At 37.1% G+C, this 27,889-nt stretch overlaps 1 protein-coding gene across 15 annotated transcripts in view; it reads right to left on the minus strand.

The window, feature by feature from the left end:
- Positions 1-1,310: 1,310 nt before the first annotated feature.
- DAB2IP (DAB2 interacting protein) overlaps positions 1,311-27,889 on the minus strand; it is a 275,541-nt gene continuing 248,962 nt past the window's right edge. For 8 of the 15 annotated variants that reach the window (XM_072430460.1, XM_072430457.1, XM_072430454.1 and 5 more), the window contains 6 exons: positions 26,399-27,275; positions 24,877-25,038; positions 19,355-19,504; positions 14,421-14,626; positions 11,564-11,651; positions 9,817-10,180 (listed from right to left, as the gene is read on the minus strand). In XM_072430460.1, coding sequence (XP_072286561.1) covers positions 10,013-10,180; positions 11,564-11,651; positions 14,421-14,626; positions 19,355-19,504; positions 24,877-25,038; positions 26,399-27,275 — 1,651 coding nt within the window. In that variant the 3' untranslated portion in view covers positions 9,817-10,012. Of the gene's footprint in view, positions 5,608-9,816; positions 10,181-11,563; positions 11,652-14,420; positions 14,627-19,354; positions 19,505-24,876; positions 25,039-26,398; positions 27,276-27,889 lie in introns of those variants that run through there. The other 7 variants (XM_072430459.1, XM_072430458.1, XM_072430455.1 and 4 more) reach the window with 7 other exon arrangements.

A 27,889-nucleotide genomic window follows, 5' to 3' on the forward strand; every position in this document is an offset into this window, starting at 1 on the left:
CGGTCAGAGGAGCTCTCCATGCAGGTGAAACAAGCCATCCTTAAGCTGCAAAAACAGAAAAAACCCATCCGAGAAATTGCTACAATATTACGAGTGGCAAAATCTGCAGTTTGGTACATCATGAGAAAGAAACAAAGCACTGGTGAACTCAGCAACGCCAAAAGACCTGGACGTCCACGGAAGACAACAGTGGTGGATGATTGCAGAATAATTTCCATGGTGAAGAGAAACCCCTTCACAACAACCAACCAAGTGAACAACACTCTCCAGGAAGTAGGCGTATCGATATCCAAGTCTACCATAAAGAGAAGACTGCATGAAAGTAAATACAGAGGGTGCACTGCAAGGTGCAAGCCACTCATAAGCCTCAATAATAGAAAGGCTAGATTGGCCTTTGCTCAAAAACATCTAAAAAAGCCAGCACAGTTCTGGAAAAACATTCTTTGGATAGATGAAAACCAAGATAAACCTTTACCAGAATGATGGCAAGAAAAAAGTATGGAGAAGGTGTGGAACAGCTCATGATCCAAAGCATAGCACATCATCTATAAAACATGGCGGAGGCAGTGTGATGGCTTGGCCGTGCATGGCTGCCAGTGGCACTGGGACACTAGTATTTATCCATGATGTGACACAGGACAGAAGAAGCTGAATGATTTCTGAGGTGTTCAGAGACATACTATCTGCTCAAATCCAGCTAAATGCAGTCACATTGATTGGATGGTGTTTCATATACATTCTATATATCCCACCTGTTGTATACCACTCTTCCAAACCTCTTAGTTTGTATGTTCTGTTGGTCCACTTGTGACATTGTATTTGTCTGTCATTACAACTCATATTGATTTTAAAGTGCTGTGTAACATATTGGTGCTTTTATGGGTAAAGTTCAATAATCATAATAATAATTTTAATTCCTAATTAGGTAGACAAAAATACAATATTTGTCAGGGCTTTATTGCTAATGCTACTCATTAAAGAAACAGTAACACAATAAAAAAATTGACAGCTATTTTAACTTTCTTGTTCTTATAAAAAAAAACTTAACAATAGGAGACGTTTTGGCTGGAATTGCACTTTATTCTGAGCTTAATCTTTTAATCTTAATCTTCTTGAGCGAGAACTTTGAGCACCCCTCATAACCCACTGAATGGCACTTGAGCCTGTGATGTAACTTCCTCTCCCTGCACTGCATATACCACAACTTTTTGGATTTTGACTCTTGACCATCCCCAATAGCCATGTACATAACATACAACAATGGTATCCTAAAACAAGCAACTAAAAGACATGAAAACAGCATTAAATATGTAAATAAAGCTTTATTATTCTAATTTCCGATATACATGAATTTCACATCCACGTCATTCTCAGAACACAATTTGTAAATTGTTAGTACATTGATAACATAGAAAGTAGATCTTTCAAAAAAAAAAAAATATAAAAATAACTACTGACTTGTCTACTGAACAATCTTTTCAAATAAACTCACGGGATAGCCTTATATTTTAGCAAATTTCAAACTCCTCTTCACTTTAATTTTTAGTGTCCACTTTCAGGCCTTTAATAAAATTTGCCTTTCCCAAATATTTATGAAAAAACAGTTATAACAACAGCACGTTAGGAATGCAGATGATACAACTCACACCAATTATAAAACATTTGTCTTCCGCATTGTAAGTAATTGAATGTAAGAAGGCAGATGTGAATATTTTTGCCATCAAGACATTGGTTTATATTTGCAAGAAAAAAAAGAGATTTGTTCCTGTAATCTTAAATACAGATATTGGATAGTTGGTCAGGTACAGTGGAGCAAAACCATTCGGAAATTTTATGTTCGGTAAAAAAAAATACCCTTTAAATCAGTTTTAAAAAAAGAATCCATGTGTTAATTCAGTTGCCTTAAGTTACAAGATCTTTTGTTGTAATGGAAAAGGAATTCAGAGTATAATGAAGAGTCAAAGTGCTTAGCAGGTGTTAATATTGCAGCAACAAAAGTTCTTGTTTTAGGATGCAATGCAAAGTCCTAGTATTCAAGAGAATGATTTTTACAACTAAACTGAGATATTCACAACTTTTCAATAACCTTTTATTTTTAACATACTCCATACACTTATTTACAAAAAAAATTCTCAGTAGTTTTCAGACACCCGTTACCAATCCTGAACAAGCAGCATCAGTAAAAAATTATCTGTACACCTTAATGCAAATACTCCAGCAGAATAAAACATCAGTATTTTCAATAATGCAAATGAAAAGTGTTCATGTTTGTAGATGTGGTTGCCCTGGCTATTTACCACACTGGCTATTTACCACGGCTATTTACCAAAAAAAAATATTATTATATATCTATAGTTTAAAAGAAGCTCAACAATTAATATTCCCTTTATTGTACACGGTTATATATCACATTAATGCTGAAACAAAAAATATAAGGGTACTTTATATATAAAGTGATAACCCATATTTACCAGACATATTCTGTATAGACATAATATATTTTCTGAGGACTTCAATATTCCTATAAAAAGATCACACGTTACAGATACTGCACCATAAAATTTTACATTTTTCATTAAATAAGCTGCCATAGTTTCAAGATTGTAAATTTAGAGTCTGAGCAATGGCAAAAAATCTTTCATATTGATAGAGAATTTGGTGGAGGTTGTCCTGTCCACATCCACTCACTACCCATTATCACATATTGTTAAACTGAGTTATGAAGTAGTTTTTGTTCTGTTATTTCCATGCGGATATCTATTAAGCTGGAAGCTTAGAACGGTCTTTACAATTTACTTTTCTATAGGTATTTTGTTGCATTGGAAGAGCGTTGTACACCAATAGATTTTTGGCATCATAGAAAAAAAAGCTGCAAAGTTTAGTTGTGTAGACTATAACAAACGTGCAAAACAAACATCTTCCAAGATGTCTTTAGAATGTACTGTCTGCTTGTAAAGTTTCTATTTTGCTGGTTTAGGTTATCTTAATTTTTGGCCCATTATAGCAGAAGGCAGTGTAAAATGATAAACAGAAAGGGTCTCTGCAGAGAATGGTGTAATCTCCTCCAAAGAATTTGAATTTATATAGCGCCAACATATTTCTCAGTGCTTTACAAAGTGCTTAGTCATGTCACCACCTGTCCCTCAAAGGCGCTGACAATCTAATGTTCCTACCATAGTCACATGTCATCACAACAGTCTAAGGTCAATTTTGGGAGAAGCCAATTTAACTATCCTCCTGTTTTTGAAATGTGGAAGGAAATGCACCCAAACATGGGCAGAACATGCAAACTCCTTGCATATAGTATCCTTGCTGAGATTCGAACCAGGGACATAGCGCTGCAAAGGCCAGAGTGCTAACCTGAGCCACTGTGCTGCCCATTCCTATGGATTCCTTGATCTGTGGCTTCAATTTGATGGTGCCTGCCTAGTCCTTGCACTAAAACCATGTGGCAGAGTCGCTGTCAGGACAGCACTTTTTAGGTGTCTATCTAAGTCAGCATTCTGACAACAAATTTTGTTTGGCATTTTTCCTTCTAACTTTAATAAATTGTATTTAAAAGTGTTTATCCAATATTTAATATTGAGAAAGGCTGGAACAGAGTGTAAAATTAGTGCTTGCTTTCTTTCTCTGGCTTGGTGACTTTGGGGTATGAACAAAACAGCCAGGTACAGCCAGCACTTTTAGAAAACGGCAAGCAATAGCATCTTATATATTTCTTACAGGTTTCCCTTAAAGATTTTTTGAAAGTATTTGCATGTCTTAAGGCCAATGCTGCATTTTTTGCAGGTAACACTAAAGCTATTTTACTTGCCAGTAGCTGGGAACAAAACATTTCCCCTTGAAGGCTCTGTAAATTATGATTTTATGGAGCAGCAGTAGCAAGCTATGTTTAGAGGGTCTGGCCTTCAGTGTCATCGTACTGTCAGCTTGGAGTTCAGAGATTCTGGAGGACAGATGCAGTAATTACACCGTGTGTGATGTCCTCCTTGAAGGGGATTTAAATCCCACTTTATTTGACTAAGAAGAAGTAGATTGCTGCATTATATCACCACGTGTGCAAATGTGCTGTGAAATACAGTACTTTCACCATCATGGAACTAATTATTATTTAATTTCTCTCAAATTAAACCACCTACTCTCAAACTTGATGAACATTTATCAAAAATAAAAATCTCTTTATACTCTCTTGCTAATAAGCTCCCTTATATGTAAAATATGATTACCCACTATGTTGACCACAGTATACTGCACCACATGATATTCTAATATGGGCCAAGCTTGCAAAAAAATTGTACACTAACTGTACCGTAAACAAGAACCAAATTTTGGGAAAATTTGAAAAAAGTCATGGTTTAGTGTTCACATGGAATTTGCTTTTCGGTATTCTTTTATTGAATTTAATTTTTTTGGAGCAATGAAGTAGAAACATAAAACACTCCATGCCACACGCTTTTTTTTAATCATTTCTAGACTTGGATATTAAGGAAACATTCAATATATTAAACAGGTACTACTATCTGTAACAGAAATAGAATATTTATTTATTTTATCATGGCATAGACAAGTATAATTTTCAGTGGCTTTTGCCACTGAAGTGTCATTAACCCTCATGTATGACTTTCACTAAATTAAATAAAAAGTCAAAGTCAGACCAGACAATGTCTTAATATCACACTATATATAGTAAATGCAAACAGGGGAAACAAAATAATTTTCCCTGTTTTGGTTCATTTTACATATGTAAAGAATTATTTTGAAAGATTCTGAAAGCTTTCAGCATTTTTACTATTGCATATTTTACAAGTTACAGAGTTATGTCATGTATAGAGTTGGATCTTTTATATTTTATTTTGACAACAAACATCACAATATAAATGATTATTTGTTTTTCAACGTTTAAAAATAAAAAAAATTGATTTTTTTTCAGTCTTCCTGTGTAATTTTGCAGTTTTAAAGCTATCTACAACAGTATACATTCTTTTATTTTTCCATAAATGGAAAGTAGAGGTAAAAGACCGCAGTTTTTTGTCTTTTTTATTAGGTGATAATATTAAACTGTACAAAAAGTTCTTTGGAGATTTACCCCTGAAAGCAGCATTTTTCTGTTTTTGCTTTTGTGGTCCTGGAACTCCAAATCTCAGTGTTTTGGCTCCTTGGAGTTATGTGGCCATGGGTGAAATTGGTTTATATTCTAGTTCAGTCAGTAAAAATAAAATTACTACATACAATTGTCCATGAAAGCCACAATGTTTTCTGGCCGGTCAGTCCCATCCCAGGAGTGTGCGAAGGCTGTTTAAAATTTGGGAAGGAGCAAACAATACTAGTAAGCAGCATGGAAGGTGTCATTATTAGTATTTAGGGATTTACTGACTAGTTGGCTGCCGTCATTGGGACTGATTTGCATTCTCCAACATAGATAAAAAAATCCCTCTGCATGGGGAATCGTCAGACAAAGGGAAAATCCGTAGGAAAAGCATGTAGCTGGTTGACTGTATTTTAAGATCACTTACATTCTTCCGTGCCTTTATTTTCCAAGCAGAGAGTTTCCAAAAATATTAAGTGGACAGTATTCTTGATTAATGATGATTTTTTTTCTAAGACATACTGCGAAAAAAAAGAAATAGGATTTACCCACCATCGCCTTCTCCTGTATTGTTTTCTATAAATATTTTAAAATATTTTTTCTATGGCTGATAAATGTTTTCATAATCACACCATGCCAAAAATTACTTAATTTTGATTGAATATGTGAAGCAACTTCACATCCAAATAAAAAAATTCACAAAAAAAAAAAAAATAATAATGAGAATGATGTTAATCAAAAATAAATATGTAGATGAATTCCAGAAAGTGCCAGGCAGAACTTCCATAATCATTGATGTTGTCAGAAATTTCATAGTTATACACTTTACAAAAACTCATTAATCGCTGAAAATATACATAAAGGCATTTGAAAAATGACTTTGCCAAAAATCACTTTTCACAACAAAATAATCTGGCAGGAGACACAAGCTATGTGAAATGTAAGAAAAAGTAAACAAAGAAAAAAACTAGCATTTTTAGAATGTTGTGTTCATGATTTGGTGATTGTGGTCCCTTTATAGACTTCAGTGTGTATCTAATATATCTTTATATTTCTTCTCTTTCTCCTGGTCTGGGTAGATACCAACTATTTAAATTATATATCACTAATATTTTTATAACAAGATCTGTTGTATATGTACATATTCTGAGCACCTATATTTAGTTTCATTGAGCATTGGCGGTTTCATTTTAGGTATTAGAAATACGTTTTATTTATTTTATTTAGGAAAATGTGTCCTTGAAGTCATGTCCGAACTGAGACAAGTGCTTTGTGAATAAATATTATTTAAATAAACAATAAAGCGTCTTTAAATAAACTTTATGGCCCATACCATGGATCGTTAGTGGAGTGGGAACAGATATGTGAAATTGTTGTAACTGAAACTATGAATATCGGGAATCTGTTTCACGGTGCCTGATTCTTCCTGCCAGCAATGGCACTTTATGAGGAAATTGAATATTGAATTATGAAATGAACGCTCCAGAGCGAACATTAAACATGTAAATCTGTTTGGTTGTAAACAATTCCTCAAAAAAAAAAAATAACTGCGTTTAATCAGAAACAAACTGATTAGATTTGAAGAAGTTTCTGCTAATCAGTTCTTCTCTACAATTAAGGTAAGGGTATCTCTACTGCCTACCTGCTGCATGTCAATTTTTTTTTTTATTTGACAGAAATTTGTGCGCATATGTCAAAACACAAAACATTAATGTCAGAACAACTTGGCAATATACATGACAGATCAGTGCTGCAGAGTGCTTAGTCAGGAATTTCCTAAGTGAATTCTGAAAGTGTCTATTCACTGCAAATTGGAAGTGTTATGATTGACCTAAAATTGCTTCAGTGTAACAATATAAGAGACTGTTTCTGGGAGCTGGAGAAATATTTTGGTATAAAAGCTGCATGTGACAGAAGAGTGACATGAACTAAACTCCCTAATAAAAGAGAACGAGCTGACGAGCTGGGAGCTGATGTACGAGAAACATTTAGCCATTTAAAAAACATCAGCATGAAATTAACTGTATTATTTTTTTTTAGATTTGTTTCTGTCTTGGGCATGTCATATAGTAAATGTACAGTCCTGGGAAGTCACCGATGGGAAGACAATGCAGATTGTCAAAATGTCACCCTAAAAAGGCCTGAAAACTGGTGTATTTGTGGAGTAGACTCTTCTGTAAGCAGAGGTTGTGTCTGTGTTAATTTCTTTCTTTCGCTTTTTTTTCACGATCAGCTAATCACTTGCAAGACAACAGAGGTCATGTGTATATGGAGGTAGTAAGGAAGGGTAAATTATCTTGCCTTCTATTTACAATGGACAGTTTACCAGAATGGTACGTTTCCGTTACATGATAACATGTTACATTATCATTGTATCTACTTTATGTCTAGAATCTGAGGTGACTAAACACAAATAAGTACCATTGGACTTCTGTATCATTACATCAGTAGCTGTATCACTGGCCATATAAGTCAGGTGTGATCACATTGGTTTGTTCAAGAATTGTGCCATCACTCAAGAACAAGTAAAGATGCTCAAATAGTGTTTAGTGTCTCTTCCAGTGATAAGTACCTTTTGTTTCATATTTTTCTTATGTCCTTGTTTATATATAAAATATATATTATAATTTATACAGCGCCATAAACTCTGTTACTGCAGAGAAAATATGTCAACTTCACAGATTTGTCCTTTAATGCAGCATAGTATTTCCACAGACATGAGGCAGGATACTATCAAAAGCTTCATAATGTCAAACAGAGTAGATGGTTCACGCTTGAAGGGTTCTGCATTACAAGGGAATCACCTGCATAATTCACAGCATTGTGTAGAGCCAAGAAAAAACCTTGGGTAAGAGTGCCAGGTACAAGAGTTCAATAAATTTATAATGTCTTCCTCTTTCCTGAATTCTTCTAATCCACCATCCCAGCTGTTGGATATAACACCCACTGTAATAAAGCTATGTTACTGTCTTTTATACTAGTACTACCTATGGCTTAAATGCAAGTCTTGTTTTTGGGTGTTTTAATTATAAGGGGGAAATTAACTTTTCAGTAGTCAACAGTAAACCACTCACTTATAGTTCAAATGATCACTGTGGTCAGTGCAAATGTCCTTTTTGCTGGAGGTGGAGCAGGACACTAATGGCATTTAATAGCTCTTTTGCTTGTTGTGTATACTTCAGTGAAGAGGCGCGTGATGTGGAGAGGAGTTGGATTGCATATGAATCTGTTCATTTCTGAATGCATAGAGGACTCCGGGGTGCACAGTGCAAATACGCAATAAAAGAGGCATGCTTTACACGGAGTACAATATTCTGATAAAGCTGAGAGATGTTATGATAAAACAATCATTTTGCCATCAAATTTCCATCTGCAAACTCTTCCAGTGATGTCGGTAAAGATGACAAATTTCCTAATCCATATTTGGTGCAGCTGTCTGTCCATTTCACAATTTTGGCTAAGACTTGTCCTTCTATGTTATCATCAGATGACAGGAAATTTCTTCTGAGGTATCTGGGCTAGTTTACTGGGTGAGCTTTGTTGCTATTATTTGTACACCAGTTCCTCAGGCACTACACCTATTCATCAGCCCATGTAAAATACGTTACTTATAGCTGTTTGAAGTAACCCTTTTACTAAATCGAAGTCTTTTAATAAACTGTATATGGGAATGCGAGCAGCCTAATGTAAATAGTTGTACCAATGTGATGTTTATATATATATATATATATATTATATAAATGATATTTCATTTTTATTTACAATGAGTATATAGTAACTTGTGTGTATGTGAGACATTGTTTTACTGTTCCTTTCTTTCTGTAAGTCTTGGAGACCACTATAGAACAAAGTAATTTCTTACAGTACCTAGTACTGCTGCCTACCATGCCTGACACCGAGCTCACCACAGACTCACTGCAGTCCCCCTGTAATTACCTCCCTGTAAGTACTCTTTGCCAACTGTGCTTAAATAGTAAACCAATAGCTACCAGCTTTTAGTGCAGATAGACGTTGGTTACAAGTTAAGTTCAGGGCCATAATCAAGTCTATAATTCCACCACTCCCCACTTCTGATTAATTGGGAACATTTAGTGAAGTTGGGTAAAGTGCAGAAAACTGAAAAACAGTTTTGAAGATCTAAGTGTTGGTTTAGGCCAGAGGTGGTGGAGAGAGTGATGAGGCTTATTTTTTACAAAGCAAGTTGATCCCACAGGTTGGCAATTTGGCCACATTTATCTGGAAGACTTACTTATGTCAATCAAAGCCCTACACTGCTACCATGGCCAGTAAAAGTAATGTTCGGCCATTGCTTCGGAAAATGTGTTTTTTTGCTGATTAGACAAATGCTTATTTCCACCGGAATTTAGTGGATGTAATACATGCAAGCAGACCCCCCCCCCTCCCTGCCATTATAAAAGACAAAAATTCAAATGTTGTTAACCATGTTTTACAAGGAGAGAAGTATGGCTGCTGTTTTTTTTACTTTTATTTTTTAGTTTACCGTGAATTCACTTGGATCCACAAACAAACTACAGGTGTGATCAGTGTTCATATTTCCACCTTACAGGGCACTGCAAGCTTAAAATAACCCACCCATAGTGTTAGAATATTTGTACACTGTATTATTCTTTGTCAGCCTAATGGGCAAATTTTGGCAAATGGTTTTGGACAAGAAAGAAATAAAAATAGTAATATTTAACATTAAAATAATTCACCAGCAATAACAGGAATCATATACAAATATGTATTGTTATGGCACATTTTTACAACATCTGTATTTTTTTTTTTCTCCAAGGAAAAAATTTGCTATCTTTTGCATTTCTAGGGATTTCCCAGAATGCATCAGTCTGAGTAGGACCATCCATAGTGAACAGAGTCTTTTTTTGGCGGGGGCAACTGTTGTGTGTCTCTGCTGTATTCCGACCGTTAACAATTACTGCTGTTTCTGAATTCACCGTTTTCTGTGATCTGTAATTTAGTTGGGTTTGTGGGTGAAATTCCATTACGTGTTTGCATGCTGTACCTCTCTTTTAGCTGCGTTAGGGCGCTCATTAACCTGGCATTGGCGGCATCCAGTGATGCAATACGCTTTTCCTGAAATGACAAGAAGGCAACTTTTGACTTAGAAATTTACATTTGTCTGATGGTTAGTAAACATTCTCAACTAGGAAGCTCACAGTATGTCTGTACATCAATAACTAAATAACTGAACATTCATAATAGGACCAAAGAATGGATAGCCAGGGCAGTTAGAACAGAATCACCAAGTCTGTTCTTTTACACCCTCCCTTGCCAAAAGTTGGTTTTTTTTCATAAATGTTTAAACACATATTAGTGCCTGAAAGATACTTATAACCGCAGCATATTATACATTTTCTTTATTATTATAATAAGCATGAATAAATATTGTCTTAACTAGGAATAGCAAAATTAAAGGCTGTGAATCAGTCCATGACCACAACAAGTACCCTAGCATTTTCTTTCAAGGACAGTTTTGCTTTTTGGCTTTATAGGTGAAGAGACCTTCTGGTCTGTTAAAAACATTGACAAGTTAGTTAAGTGAAGGAAATCTCTCTTGTGCCCCAGATAGCAGTAGAACCTAATGTGCATTCTAACCCTCCCAACCCTATTCAAAACTAAGAGTTGGCTATACATGATATTGAATGATATTTTTCTCATAACAGGTTTCCTTTCAGAAATGCCTTACTGATGGTCATGTTTTTAGCTTTGTGAGATGCTGCTGACTTTGCATCTGTGAAATAAAGAATATTTATTTACCCATTCAGCGGTGCCAGTTATCAGTGTGCTGCCTGAATTGGCAGAGATGAGTTTACTACAGATATATATCTGTGGAAATAAGATACTGGATACAATTTCCTTCTATTTGAGAATTGTAGCGTCAAGTAAGTGACAGTTTCGGGATATGAATGGTGACAACAAGCACATAAAATAGAAGTGTATCTTGTGGAAAGACTTGCGAAATGCTGGAGATGTTTTCTTGTAATAATTACAGATATGAACATTGAGAATGTTCTAAGAATTACAAAGCAGCTTAATAAAATTTATATGCAGCCATGAAATTTGAAGGCAGAGATTCGACTTTTGTCGGATTAAAAGTTTTGATTATAAATTGTAATTAACTCAGGACAAGAGACATTGATAAGGCATTTTCATAATTTCATAGTTATTAGAGAATGTGGCCTCATTTGTGCTAGATGGGATGAGGGATGTGTGAAGGCTTGATGTGCTATCAGTTAAGGGGTTCTTCAGGGAAATGTATTAATTTACATTAGATATTTTTTTGGCACTGTCTTCTCTGTTCCCTATGAAATTAAATAACGTTTTGCGGAATCAATAATTTCCTACCTAATTGCCATCCTGGGTGGTACCACTGTGCTAGTTACACAGAGGGCAAAACTTTTTTTATTGTCTATCTAGAATTACCATGGCACCTGTCAAATTGTGATATATGCATACCTGTGCATCAATAATCTTCTGTTTGGAGTCCACAGCTGCCTGCATCTCTGCATGATCCTTCTTCAGCTCTTCCTCCACAGACATCAACCTGTAGCAAACAAACCGCACAATAATCCACTTACTACAATGATAAAAGACTGCGGAGAACTTGTATAAGAATGAATCAGAGAAATTAGAGATAATTTACTGTGGGTTGGGTTGCGGATACTTACTGTGCTGCCTTCATTGCATCTTAGCAGAGACAATAGTATTGATATACATTAGCTTTTCTACTGCCCTCTAGTGGTTGTTTTTTTTGTAAGCAGTCTTTGCATAATATATTCTAGCCAGCAACAGGAAATTATCTAGATTTACAGGATGGTGATTGTAGTTTCACAAAATTAAAGTAAATGAGGAAAGACAATAAAGTTCAGAGAATCTCAGTCAAGAAGCAGATTTCTCCGCTTATTGGCCTTATTTACAGTGTTTAGCTGCCTGTCTAGCTGCACTACACAGGACAGTGTTGTGAGGACAGAACACTTACCATGTATTAGGGCAATGATTTCTGAACTGCAATTTGCACATCTCTTCCACAATACCTTACAGTTTCCTGCTGACACTCCATGCCACATGGTGTCCTGACTACCAATTTGCCCTCCTGACTGCTCCGTGTAAAAGTGAGTTAGCTCAAGAGAACAATTTACCTAAGGAGTGTGTGGTTTGGTTGCTTTAGGTTTCAGGTATCAGTATTCTTTGCACTTTAATAAATTAAAATACATTCAGATAAATCTAAAAATAAGCCTGACCAGACCAGCTTTAGTGCTATTGATTTGTGAATGTATAATCTCTGGCTCTAGTTCTGATATTCTGCACATTATTTTATGTAAACCAAGTGTTTTATAAAGGACCTGTCAAACCCTAACAATTCTCTAATGTTTCCTCATTGCAAAAGTTCTAGGACACTGGGTTATTGCAGGTCCCACTACAATCACTGGCGCCTCACAAGCAACAATCAATGTCTCTCCTATTATTTTGATCCTTGTGTATGGTTCAATAGCTTTGACACCTGGGTGCTCTGATCTTTGACATATATTAGCCCAGTTCACAGTTGCCATGCACTGAATTATTATTGAAGAGGTTAATACAGGCTACAGGAAAAATGTTTTGTGTTTCAACTTTCTGTAAAGTTGAACTTTCTGTTAAAGTTTTATTTCCAAATTCCTGCCTGCTGACAGTCTAACATGGTGTTTGGTGGGTGACATCTAGCAAAATAGGATGGATTAACTTACTATGCAAAAATGTAATCAGGTGCCCGAACAGCAGACATCATTGCAAACATATGCTGATTAGAGGTTAAAAAACCTCAGTTCACAAACCTAAATATCCAGATCTGGAATGTGATTGCAGAACAAATCTTCCCTTATCATCCAATAAAGTCATAGCTGTAGCAGGAGATACTTTTAGAGCTGGCCTAATGTATCCATGTGTGTTATGTATCTTGTATAGTCAGACAGATTTTGTAATTTTTATAAGGCAACAAAACAGCATGACTCCAGGTGCCTCCTGGTTCTTAGCCTGGACTGACTGGATAATAAATTCTGCATTTTATGATGCTATTTTTTTATAACCCTCCAGGTGTGATGCAGGATAGCCCTGTCTGAGCTTCTGGGTATTTACAAACATAACAGCAGTTTTTTTTTCATATTATGAGTGTGCAATAAGTCACACTGCAGCCTATTACACTAGAAAATAAGATGAGCACAAAAATATTCAGAATAATGTACATTTTTTTCATTTACGTGAAACAAAAACACAGGCTCCAGTCTGGACTTTTTTTCAGTGCAGGAAGGGGGTAAGGGAAGGGATAGAACTTTCACTTCCTGTCCAACTTGTGTAGCAAGATATGACAAAATGTTAACAGGATCGGAAATGAGGGCATTTTTCCCAATGAAGATGAGAGGGTGGCGGGACAAAACATTTTGGAGTTCCACTTTATTCGCTGAATTTTTTTTTAGAAACCCTTGTGTGCTCAGTTAGGGACACAGCAAGTCTCTAATTTCAGAACTAAAAAAAAAAAAAAAAAAACTTGCCACATCAACTTAAAAGTTCAGAAAACGAGGATATTTTCCAAACTGCATTTCAGCAATGCATTTCATGCATATACGAACACCTTTGATGCCATCTGCAAATGTTTGATCAGCACAACAAAACACAAATGCCTGCATGTCCTTAAAGGAAACCTGCTTAATACATCTTTTTATTAGAGGCAGCCTTGACTGAATAAGTTGCATGCCAACTTCAGGGCAGTAAAACTAGTTATTTATTGCACAAGGTAATAACAATGAAGCTAGTATGTAACTCTCAGTAGAAAGGATCCAGAGCTTATGAAAATGAAAAGAAGCAAACTCAATAAAGGTAACAACTGTGCTTTAGCATTGTGACAGGTTTGCTTTCACAATCAATCAAGACCAGCATGTCCTGTTATTCACAATTAGACTGCTTTAAGCATCCCATCATCAGTCATACAATAGGTGGCTACTGATAAGAAGGGTCATGCTTGCCACTGAATAAACACTAGTGCCAATAGAAAGGTTTTTGGTAGCCACAGATAACTCCACCCCAATAAATGTATGTAACAAAAGAGGATTTAAATAAATAGGCAGCGATGTTGTTCAGTGGTTAGCACTCTGGCCTTCGAATGGAATCTCAGCCAGGACACTATCTGCATGGAGTTCGCAGGTTCTCCCTGTGTTTGCGTGGGTTTCCTCCGGGTACACTGGTTTCCTCCCACATTCCAAAAACATATAATTCTATTAACTGGCTTCCCCCAAAATATGTCGGTGCTATATAAATACTGTGTAATAAAAATATAATGTACCTGCTTATGATGCCTTTCATCTGCATCTCTTTGTCCTCCTGCTGTCTGCGCAGACGATCTTCACTCTCTTCCAGTCGTGCCTGGTACTCCAGTAGAATCTTTTGAGTCTGCTCATCCTGGCTCTTGCAGCGGTTTTCATATTCCTCCAGCTTTTTATTGGAAAGACGCAGTTTGTCTTGGAGGACCATAATCTCTTGCTGGTACTGCTGGGAGAAATGAGCAGTAATGGTTCTCCAAACTTTACCAACAAAAGTATAATCAGCTAGTAAATTACAATGAGGCCTTAAACTTCTGCAGAAGGGAGAACTCAAATATAACACCCAGATCTTTGTTACACAGTGATTAGGAGACCACTGTAAAGAAACAGATTTCCTCTCCCTTAGTAGGGAACTTTTCAGACCTACTTATTCTCATGTCAACTAATGCAATTATACAGTTATATACCAAAAGCTCCTCTATGGTGACAGGACTTCGGTGCCATCTGGCAATCAAATCATGGGGAAAAATCAGAAAGGACACAAGTAGTAGCACAGAGCAATACAATTTTATTACACTTTAGAGGGATAAAGAAGCAATCTCATTGTTGACTCCAATAAGTGGAACTAATTGACTATGAAGGTATTTTTAATTGGACATTTAATTGGAGGGTGGTCTTTATTTATTTGGTGTAATTCAGACTTCTCCATCAAAAAAAAAAAAAAAAAAAAAAGACCAGACAGAACTGTGAAAATTGAGGTTAATTGAGCGACGGACAATTATGATCTTTGCTTGTAATGTCTTTTTTACCAGACAAACACAAAACAGTTTTCAAAAATGCAAATAATATTTGCAGATTTATTTACCAACAAAATATTAGATCAAGCTGCTAGCATGCACTTCTCCAAGATGGCGTCACCAGAATTACTTTTTACCCTGTTGATTGTTAAAAAGGGGAACACTCTTTCCACTCAGAGTGGTATGCCCTGTCCCACCAATAAGCCATTAGGTCCACCCATCTACATGTGGTATGCGCATATAGCTAAGCTAGCAGCTACCAGCCTCTATTAGTAAAGCAACTTTGGGGGAGCTTATAGCAGAACATTGAAGAAATGTATGTACTGACAGCTTTGTCTACAAATCCTACTCTTTCTAGCACTACAGGCCAAAGACTACAGAAAATTCTGTGCAAATGTATGAACTGTTCGGACAATGCCCATACTAACCTGTTAGCACAGATCATTTTGTGGTGGAACTCTGAGCAGGATGATACCTGTGATGGCTTTATCGCTTGGGAAACCAGTAATCAGGATACCTGTTGCTCCTTTGATAACACACTTCAGCCTTTAAGCTACTTACACATGCTAGATTAGTGTCACCCTAGATAAATTATTTTGTACAGTAGTCCCCTAACATTGTTCATTATCACATCCTGGCAGGTCAATGAATGACCTAGCACAGATGACTGCTGTACTTTCCTATGGATAGAGCACATCTGGGTGCCACCTGCTCATGCGCCCCCTTTCCCATAGAACAGGGGTGGGCAAACTTTTTCAGTCAGGGGCCACAATCTGATAAAAAAATTTGACGGAGGGGCCAGGCCGATGGGAGAATGGGTAGGGTTATGCCATCATGATGTCACTGAACGTGACATCATGATGGCATAACCCTGCTCACTCTCCCATCCCAGATCTGAGCCTGCTATTGGAGAGTCAGCGGGTTGTGTGCAGGGACACAGCCCGCCCACCTCCATGAGCCGGGATACAAACAGAGGATGTGTTCCGCGGCTCTGGCCAGTGCACCCCCCGCCCATCAGGGTCCTTCTTCTAACCCTGCTCAGGGTGGCACCAAAAGGGCCAGAGAAACAACCTTTTATTGGCCTGTATACGGCCCACAGTTTGCCCATGCCTGCCATAGAACATACCAGTGATGTGTGTACAGCACTTACTAGTTCCCCTTTTACAGGGAACAAGCAGGAAAGATAGTTTCCAGTGACTGCATTCTAATGTATGAACAGGCCTTTATGGACCTTCTCCCACAACCTTACAGCATGGATACTCGGAGGGTCTTTTCCCACTCACGCTTATGGTTTTTGGCACAGTGACACAGATTGCACTGAACACACATTCCATTTTCTCAAGAAAATGGGTGTGCAAGGCATATTTTTGCCTGCCTCATTTTTTGTCCTGCACACTGCAAGGCAGCACATATGTTCTCTATCTGAGATATGCATTACAATGTGGTGAGAAGCAGGTATGTTTGATTTGACTGTATACATAATTTAGGGTGCCCATCATACCCTTAAAAACACAAGTAGGAAGGTGCCCTAAGTGTCGTTGCTGAATTAAACCAATATTTTTTTTTTTTTTTAAATAATGTTTAATAAACATTTACAGCTTACAATATGTTTCATGAGCAGTACTCCTCTGCTGCAGCTGTAGGCTTTGCATTTTGCAAACAGTAAGTCAAATTGAACCATCAGACACACAAAAACAGGCTAAGACTATGGGCTTCAGTCATTGTGTATAAATGCAACCTTCTTGTAAGTAGAAGAAAGTTTACCTTAGAAAATCACTACTACTGCACACATCAAACACTGACATCTGGCCAGAACTTCTCATTAATGGTAAAATGGCATATCATTAGGAAAAGAGAATTTTCTCTGGCTGCCTAAAACAATCAGGACTCTGTGACAATTTCAAATAAGAATAAATATTATAATGGTGGTAAAGATTTGTCCTTTTAGCCCTCCTGAACTCAACTGACACTATAATGGACACCACTGATGTTCCGCCATCTCGTATTATTGCTATAAAAGGGTCACCTGTCAGCATCTCTATCTATTCTATTAAATTAGGACTAATAATTAGTTATTGATTGATAATGATTAATTAATGATTATTTTCAGGTATTAATTGAAGCTTTAAGCTGCAGAGAAAGCCAGATCTTAAGTCTCCTTTGTATTGATAATCAACAGTGCTGAGAGTGCAGGCAGACTCAGAGCGGACAGTTGTTGGCGGCTCTGTGCATAGAAGGCAAGGAGGCCATTACTGGCAATTATATTTTTCTGTGTTCTGTGTATTTACATTTTGCTCAGTGGGGGGCTAAGAGGTCTTTCTAATCATTGTGTAAGACTGGAAGAAGCTGCTTGCTGTGTTTGTACTTCAGGCGGCAACAGCTCTCAAAGGACAGGGCGGCCTGTTGCTTGCCGATCACCATCCAGCAGTGCCCTCTAGCCTGAGGATAGCAGTTTTAAGGGACAAGCTCAGACCTGGAAAGATTTCATTTTTCTAATGAGGTTTTTGTGTGGAGATGGGCACACGCGGGGGTCCCTTCGGAATGCGTTACTGTCTGAAGCTTGTGATGAGAGATGGTGGACCAGCTACACACAGAATACAATGTGAAATTCTGAACTTCAACCAGCCATCATGTGACAACAATGCACTTCCAACCATCAATATTTATTACAGATCCTAGGTTAATCATATTGTAATACAAACAGTTACAGAGTTGCAGTATTTGGAAGAAAAAAATGGTTTTATTTGGGTTGTATGGGTGAGTTTTACATTCTGCAGTATGGTCACTAGTAATCACAGATATACATCAGCCGTAGTATAACCTGCAAAAAGCAGAAAATTTTATCACCTGCTACTATGTCAGCTAAACAACGCTTTATTCATTTCAGAGCTGCAGGCAATAAGGACAGGAACATTTTTATCTGTTACTTACCACCAAAATGTCTCCCTGGGTTCTTATTTATTTATTTTTTAATGATGTGTCTAAAAGCAAACTGGTGTTAACATTGCTTTCTTTTATTTTACCAGTGAAGCCTGGTAAACACCTAATATGGCACAGTAATAGAGAGAGACAGACAATGCTGGACTGAAGCACAAAAAAAAAAAAAAAAAAAAAAAAAAAAAAAAAAGTCAACATGGCAAGCTGGCTCGTGCTGCCAGCCAACATATATGTAAGTATTTTATATTGTCCTTGCTATCATTTATTAACAGAACAAAAGATTTGGGTGTGATGTATTTTTTTTTTCAACTTTTGATGGTTAATACATTATAATGTAATTAGCACACAAAGAGGAATGATAACTGCACCTTTACTAACACTCTGGCTTTGTTCACACTGCTTGTAGCTTTAGATGTTAAAGAAACACGTAGAGCATTTCTCGTTTGCATTGTGTTTTCTACACGTTCATAAATGCAACACAAAAGCTAGAGGAAGGGATAATAAAGGAAACTAAACAAGATGCAAAGAAAAAAAAATGTTAAAGGTTAAAAATGGTACTCACAAACCTAAAAACACCAGCGCTAACAGAGTGTCTGGCTGGACAATATATTCTGCATGTGTGCAGTAAACAGAACGGTTGCAAGAGGTCATGCAGAAGTTTAGTGCTGCACAGTTTGTATTATTCACAACCTAAGCCTTACACCAGCTGGCTACTGTCAACGATAATTACAATTATCCAATACCAGAATGATGCATTATATGGATTGGGTATATGTGAGGATCAAACAGTTTTTCTGCAGATATAAATGATATATTTATTTATTTCAAATCTCCACTAAGTACTATTTATCTATCCATGAGTTCCATGAATGGTCCATGTAAGGCATAGCAAAACATTAAGAGAGCCGTCAAAAGGTAAAATATGAGTGGCTATAGCCTATACTTTATAGGATGACTTACCAGATAGATTCACCTGGAACAAGAAGATGCTCAGATGCAAGAGAAGTAATCTTTTAAACAAAAGATTCATTGGATCTTATTAGACCAGGCATATTACTGACTGGGCTTTGCTCACTTTAGTTAATGCCCTCCATGGTGCCTTTTTGATTTGAGCGTCTACAATGTGTTTTCTAAGACTGACTGAGACATTACAGGGGGGTTACAGAATGAGGGATGGAGAGCTGAGAAAGGGAAATTCTGAGGATCTATCCAATTGCAGTTACCTTTTCTATTTGGGTCATCTCCTCCTTATTCCTCATATTATCCCTGTGCTTGAAATCTGGCTCAGTGTTTTCATCTTCTAACATCATATTCATATTCAAGAGCCATGCGGCTGTGCGGTCCAAAGCATTGGGGTTCACAGGTGAAGGGGCCTAAAACAAAACATACAACCAGAACAAAAGAAAGCAATGAAATTGAAAAAACAAAAACATGAGCAGCAAAAGAAAAATGGAAATGATCTCATGTCAAAGGCACGGCTGCACACAATGATACTCTGGGGCCTGCAGGCTTTTCATCCGTTGTGGAACATATTTAGGGGCATGTTGGAAACTGTAGTTGTACAACTGCTAGAAAGCCAAAAATCAGGAAAAGACTAGATAACTATCTTGAAAATAAAAATAGTGCTGAATACAATAAATTGTAGTGCAAAGCCAATGCTTTGGAATCTCTTTGGAAATTGTCCCACTAATTTTGCCCTTTATTTTCAGACTGGCGATAGTTTTTTTTTTAGTTTTTTTTGCCCTTTGGCGATAGTTGTCCTGTGTAATATGGAGACACACTATGTCTTTGGGACAGAAATGGCATCAGAAACACCTGCAGGTTAGCAACTAACCTCTTGAACCAGACACTGGCAGACAATGGCACAATAACGGCACAAAAAAATATCTGTTTTTTTGTATATAGACGATATAGTGAGCAGAGCATAGGGAAGTTGTAGGTACCGCAGCAATGAACATTCAATAACTTAGTAAGTGAAGATTAGCACATAAACGTTGAGCTTATTTGAAGCTAACTGCTATATACTGCAATATTTATATATATATATATATATATATATATATATATATATATATATATTTATTTTTTAATTTTTAGCTATGGAATTGCCTATTGATATCCAGTGGCAACAAAATAATCTCAGGATACCAAAATAATAATAAAAAAAAAAGACAGCCAACTGAAAAATTTCAAATTTCTTTTTACAATTACTCTGCCACAGTTTTGTGAATATGCTGTTGTGATGGTTGAACTGCTATGCTTTGAATATCTACACGGAGAAAGTAGGATGTCACCACCATGTAATGCATACTGTAAAATAATGACTCCTCAGTTATCCCTTGTGATAACTCTAGGCTCTAATGTGCAGAGGGCATCTCAGCTTTGTGCCATTTTGATCTTTAGACACAAGCTACACCAAGATATATCCATATATCCACAGTGTTACAGTCATGAGTATGCCTTATAGCCTTCTGTAATGCATATTCATTATGAAGCATCAAACTGCATTCTGTAAAGACAAAATTTGTTCATGCGAATTAACTGTGCATGGCAAACTACAATAATTTTAGAAACATGGCCAGTAAAATTATTAATGGCAAACTGATGAAGATAACAAACTGCAGGCAAAAAACAGTTTACAACATACTTATATCTGACTCCACAGTGCAAGTTCTAAAGGACCAAAGTGTCCAGTTGTAATCCTGCATCAATAAAACCTTTGATCTAGGTCATTAGCTGGAGAATTTTATCCCCATTTATAATTTTGGTTCTCATTTAGGCTACAGAGAAAGAGAGAAGAAACATTTGTGTAAAACTGAAAATTGATGCCATGTCCAAAGCAGCGTCTACAACACTCAGCATTCCACAACTGTCACAAGGAATTTCTAACTATCTGACTTTAAAGAATTGATATTTCTGTAATTACAGTATTGAAGTGTACAGGGAAAATATTCTAGGAGGAAAGCAGAAGTCTGAACGGAAATGATAAGTGAGAAATCATTTATGATTCCCTCTTGGGAAGATGGAGTTGGACAGTTGATCAGTTTAATGGAGAGGCAGCAGACAACTGTTACTCATATTCACATATTAGTAAGCCAAAGGTAGATTGAGACCTGGAAGGGGGCTGTGAACTTCTGGGGATGAGGAGTCTCAAGCAATTATGCAAGAAATTCATTATCTGAAGTGTTGCTACATGAAAATAACAAGCATAAGCTGAATAATGAACAAAAGTGTAAATCACATGAGGCAGACAAGTAATATTACAAAGAAGAATCAAAGAAATGAAGAATAGAAACTTTACTGACAATTACCTATGCTCTTGTGTCATGAACTGTGAACACAGGAGCAGTGGACAGGACAGACTCGGACATGGACCTATAATGGTGGTTTAGAATAAGTTCTTGGCTAATATTTGTATAGGACTCACACAGAAGGATGGCAACAAATGTCACCTCAAAATGATGCTGTACTTAAGCCCAATACAGACGCAACCTGACATTGCTGACTTCTTTGTTCTCTTCTGAAGTATTTATTGACTGAAGTGCCCAAACTACTAAGGTGTTGGAAGTTCTTTTAGTATATGCAATGTCTAGATGTATTTTGCACATGTACAGAAGTTAATCCATACTTCCAGTTTCACCTTATTAACTAAATATAGGCCATGCTGTACATGCAGTTTACATGGCTCTTACAGATCAGACTGAACCCAATCCCTGCAGGCAGAACCAAGTCAGTAGGGCAGTGCAGAGAGCAAAGTTCACAGTGCAACCACCAATCACAAAGTACCTCAGATCTGCTCGGAAATAGGAAGATCAAATAATTAATGTATGATGAAGTGTGTGCAAAGTGTTTTTTCTGTGTAGCCCACAATAAACTGTTATTGTGAGGCAGAGTACACAAAGAAGAGTCTGAAAATTATTTCATAGAAGAATCTTGATTGTTTTATCTATTCTAGCTTAGAAAACAGAATCGTTAAGGAATGCTCAGTTTGTATGCGGTACTGCTATAAGAGAATATGTATCCGAGTGTCTCCTGGATCTGCAGCGCAAAATATTCTTAACAGGTCCACATGGTGAAAGTTAGAATTGATTTTTATATCAATATTTGCAGAATTGGCAATGCAGCTACAAATGCAATACAGATAAAAGAAGATTTCCATACAAAGTTAGAAGGAAATGCTTACTTTGAATTACCCTCAAAGTCTAAACTATAGTCAAGCTTCACAAATTGTCTTCCCTGCCCAGCTGAGTTGCTGCTGGGGAATCTGTGCACAGGTCAGTCAGAGCTTATATTGGTTATATACCGGTATGTGCCCATCCACCAATGGCAGCAGAAGCAAAGAGGGCTTACACAGGTTAATTGATAACAATAGGAACACATCAACCTTTGAATGGAATACAGTTATGTCTACATTAAAGTATAAAACATCTTTACGGTTTAATGTGGCTTAAGACCTTAGATGGGGGAGTCAAGACCTAAAAGGCCGCAAACTTGGTGCCCAGTGACTGGGTGTTCCTGAGATTTGTTTGTGTGTACTCAATGCCAGCACCAACTGACCACCAAATAACCTCACCGACACCACAAATCATTCTCTGACCTGTCTAAAGAGAAATGTAATATGCATCTAATTAGGCAAGCCTTCACACTACAGTTGTTGGTAAATATAAAGGACATTGTTCAATCAGATTGGAATATGTGTCCAGCTTTAGGTTAAACTTCATAAAAGGTAGAAGTAATTGATTTTATAATTCCCATGGTAACCACATGTTATGTCTGCGGGTTAATGTTAGATGGTGAATGTAGTAAGACTGTAAGGGAAAACAAGCTGTGCACCCAAGCATATTCCAGAACATTGGAAAACTCCATTGTGTATGTCACATTTAGATTCCAGATTTTATTGAAGAATTATAGGCAGTTTTTCTTTCTAATAATATTCAGGTTCTTCACACTTTTGACAAGAAGGTATAAAATAATAAACATTTAACATAATAAACATTTTGTAAGTACTCAGTGCTCAATAGAAAATTCCCAGCTGAAAAATTATCCTCGATTTGTTCCTGTGGACTCACTTTCCCTTCAAATAGAAGTGTAGGATCAAACATTCAGACAGTACATGGATATCACAAGTAGCAAATGCTGCTTCTGCTGCAGATAATGTTTTAATAGGAGACCAGGGAAGGAACATTACAGATTCACTTTGCTTGCTATTACTGCCTTTGATTCTGATTCAGTGCATTACCATATAGCTTAACGCTCGGCACCAGTCTGTCCTCAAAATTAGTATTGATCACTACAATACACATGCTGATACATGCTATAACGCCTAATGTCAACACTTGCAGAGTTATTACTCATAAATCAATAGCTGTAAACAAAAAACCTGCAAATGTGATTGATGGTTAGAAATAGAGATGATGAGATGAGCTGGAGAACAAGACAGAGGGTTATGTGCCTCAATCCAGATGGAACTAAGGTCTGCCATTATAACAAGGTTGTACAATACCTTACCATCCAAAATGGTGCATATGGCTAGTCTCTAATATTCTACAGTTTTAGAAGCTTTTATACATGGGCATTTAAGATCCATAGGCCCCTGTTTACTTTTTTGCAAGATTCCAATTTTTCCTCTGAAAGACATTCCAAAAAAAAGGAACCTTCGTTAGGTGTTTGTTGCTTTCTGTGTGCTTATTTGAGAGATTTTCCTTCACATCCTGTTCAAAAAGACACCACAGGTAAATCCAACCTTGACAGCGGTCACTGGAACAGGTTTCCCCATTTTTAGATTTGCTCTCAACTCCTGTTCCAGTGATAGCCGTTGTAGATTTTTGGCGTGGTAAAAGCAAGTCACATCACAAAGAATGAGAATAAATCTCCCTAATGGAAACACAGATAATAATAAAACCTAGCAGAGGTTATAACTCTTTCACTTTTCGCCCAATTGCAAGTTTGTTATTGCCATGGACAACTGGAATTGATCATATAACAAATCACTATTCTGCACACTACACCACCAATATGATTGACCACACAATACACAATTATATTACTGTCATGTGGGTTGATAGTGTTAAACACTATACTCAGTGTAATGAGCAATTACATTGAAAAAAATTACAATGCCATCCTAATACAGTGTTTACATTACAAACCCAACAAACCCACTGAACATGATCATAATGTAGACCCTGACTAGACATAAACATACAATTACAATACACTATACCCCCAACAAGCCTTACCACAGGACAATTATAATGCAATTATAATACTCTGTACCTCCAATATGACCAACTACATTGGATAGCAACATGATAAAGTGTTAACACACTACATAAAAAACAACACTATAACATGAGTGACCACTGGACAATACAATTCTAATACACACTGTACATAGAGAACTATACTCCAACATGACCAACCATTGGACATATTTATATTGCCATTATATCACACGCTCTACATAGAACAAAATACCTTCAACACATGACCAACCATTGGACATAATCATAAAAACACTACGCCCTAATATGACAGTCTACGGGACAGAATTATGATGCAATTCTAATGTACTACTCTGTTAGTATAGTATACCCCTAACATGACTACAGAGGTTACCCTTCTTGGGGGGATAGGTTTAGAAAAAAAAATATAAAGAATATGTTTTTCTTTTTAGTTTGGTGTTAATGGGACGTGTACCATTTTTGTTTACATTTTGCACACTATTAAATTTGTAAGGACTGGCCTGCAAGTTGCAATGCAGTGGTGCTGGAGAATATTGGGCCAAGTTAGGGCAGTTCTCCTCCTTTCTCCATGAATGACCTTGATATCCAATTGAAGTGACAGAGAAATGGCTGCTTTTCTGCCAACAGTTCTCTGTTATAGTAATCATTTGTACTCTGAAGGACTGTAATAGAAATAAAATGACACTTTAATCCATTAAGAGGCATAATGGTCTTCTTACAACAGGTCTTGCAAGATTCATTGGTGATACTGCGGTTCTATCGCCTACCTAATTATAACTGCTGAAACGCTAGAAGGATAAAAGGTGTTTGATTCGGAAAGGATTTGTCACTGTACATAGTTATCATCTCACAACACAATTACATCATAAGTAATCACAGAGCGGACATTCAGAAAAAAATAATTTCTGTAACTGTATATTCTGCTGATCCCTACTGTCGTTTTAAAGCATAGAAAGTGGGAAACTAACAGATTACTTAAAATTCAATCAAAAAATTTAGCCAGAAAACAATATGCAAATGTATATGTTACAAGGAAAACAAAAGGCTTCTGAGCATAAGCCTTTAGCACGTCTACTTCAAATTGATGCTCTGATCATCATTTCTGAATTGGTGATGCTTTAGTGATGGAACTTCCTAAACAGAGCAAGAGCATGCCAGATGAAATGACAAGACTGATCCACAGCAATAATAATATGCAGCTTGCACTCTCTTTCTCTTTTGAACACAACTCTTTCATAAATCCCAATAGTTATCCTGCTCCCACTTTCCAAGGATACAATCCCATATTTCATATCCAAAACACATATATTTTACATTTCTATCTACTAGAAAATGCAAAGCATTTAGCCACAACTATAGTATCTATTTCATAGGTATTTTTTACATCAACACATTATGCTATCATTTTCTTATGTCTGTTTATATCAATTGCCTGCATTTTGTTAAGTGTTTCTGTATATGTCCTTAATCTGAAAATTAGAATATGAGCAAATGAAAAAATGAAATATTCTGTGCAGCTAAAATACAATTTAAGTTTCTCTGGTATACCCTTCAAAACAGTTTGCACATAGTTAAGCTCTGGTATATAATGAGCAAGAAGACAAAAATCTGCGTAGACGCTGACAAGTGCAATATTCGAGGGCACTGAAAGCCACAGCCATAGGGGGAAGAACAATAACTTAATAACTAACTAACTAGTAATATAAGGATAGTAGAGGCTTCTGCAGGTCAAACACTAAATGCTCAATTGGGCTACCTGTGAAAATACCTGTAGACATTCCCTAGTCACCCTTTTGCAAACCATTTTCAAATACACATTTCTAGATAGACTAAAACTGTAGGGACTATGACTGAAATCACTACTTTATTCATAAGGCTTCAACTTTCATTTTTTTCTTTATTTCATAAGGCTTCAAACATTCTATATTTTCATGGGGCAAAAAGCAGAACCAAGAGCTTTTTAAAAGCAGAGAAAATGCATACATCAAAAGAGGTATAATTAACATGTACAGAATCACCTACCTGTTTATGCACTGTTCTTTGTTTCATCTCAGGACTATCCCCTTTAGATGATGAGGATTGCTGCCTCATTCGTGCTCCACTGCCAGGCCAGTCTGGTGATGAGGACATCATACTGCCGCTCGACGGCCTAGGATAGGGTGCTGCATTAAGCAAATTTGGTGGTGTCCTTCCCCTGGTCATTGGAGGTGGTGGAGGAGGGGGTGGCTGGTCTATTCGCCTTTGAGGACCTGAGCTGTTCTGCCGTGGCATGGTGGGCTGTCCAGGCTTTTCAGTCAATGATAACTGTCTACGTGACATGTCTCCAGAACGTCTACTAAAATCCTCACTACATCCAGGGTTAATAAAGCCATGTTTACTTCCTGCTAAGTCTTCGCTGTTACTGTGGGAGCTAAGTGAACTATGACATTCAGAACCAGAATCTCCCAAACCCCGTGGTGATACTGGCAAACCTGCTGCCATTTGGTACACAGGGTTCTGGAATGATAGAGGAGCCAGGAGTTGAGGCCTACTCAGTGTGGCATCCGCATTGGGAGTGGTTGGTGTTTGTCCTGTTCTGCGAGCTGTAGTCATGGTCATTATATTACCCTGTGGTGTCCGTGCAGTCCATATCGCCTGTAGCTGACTAAAAGACGTCTGACTATCATTCAGAGTGTCTCCAATCCCTGATGTGTTGGTACCAACATCCAGTACCCGATTGTCCTGCAGGTCCACCATAGATAGGCTCTTGCTGCCGTTCGTGATCTGTACATCAGGTTCATTGGCCTCCGAGTAGCTAGAGCTTCGTGCAGGTGAGGGCTGGACCCCAGCAGACCTTGTGACAAAAAATAAGTCCTTGTTTTCAGGTGTTGGAGATGGTAACCGGGTGAAATCTATCAGACTATGAGGAGATAGATAAACAGAGGGAGACGAGACGTCAATGCCACCCTGGACCAGCCAATTCCATTATGTCAAAAAACAAGGTGCTGCCATAATTGGACAAAACAAAATGAATTTCTTTCCCCTTCAGCAACCGTTAGTATCCTCCCTTTCATGTCTCAATTGCATTGTGAGAGAACCCAAAATCTGATTGGCAGCTATGGACACCAAGAACTGTTTTTTCTTCAGACTTTTATGCATAAGACAGGTCAATGACAGCCAGACAAAAGGAAATACTGCTGATTTGAGGAATCACCTCAGAGTAGGCAGTTTTCTTTAGTTATCTCTTAAATGGGAAAGATCTGTCGCCAACTTTGGACAGTTACCTGACTGAGGATGGGCAGTTACCTCCTGCCATCATACTCAGAAATTTGCGGTAATTTTACACACTTTTTTTCTACCATATCACTGCATTGGTTTTCACCTGAAGCACTGTTTTAGGTGAATACTTCTACTTAGCTTTCACACATTAAGGGGTCAATTTTATGTTGCTGTATAAAGCGCAGCTAAAGGTTAACATATTTCTCATTTAGTTAACATGAAGTGGCTCAACCCACCAAAATCAATCCCCAGTAT

This window comes from Pyxicephalus adspersus, chromosome Z (assembly GCF_032062135.1).
Source record: "Pyxicephalus adspersus chromosome Z, UCB_Pads_2.0, whole genome shotgun sequence".
NCBI classification, from domain to species: domain Eukaryota; kingdom Metazoa; phylum Chordata; class Amphibia; order Anura; family Pyxicephalidae; genus Pyxicephalus; species Pyxicephalus adspersus.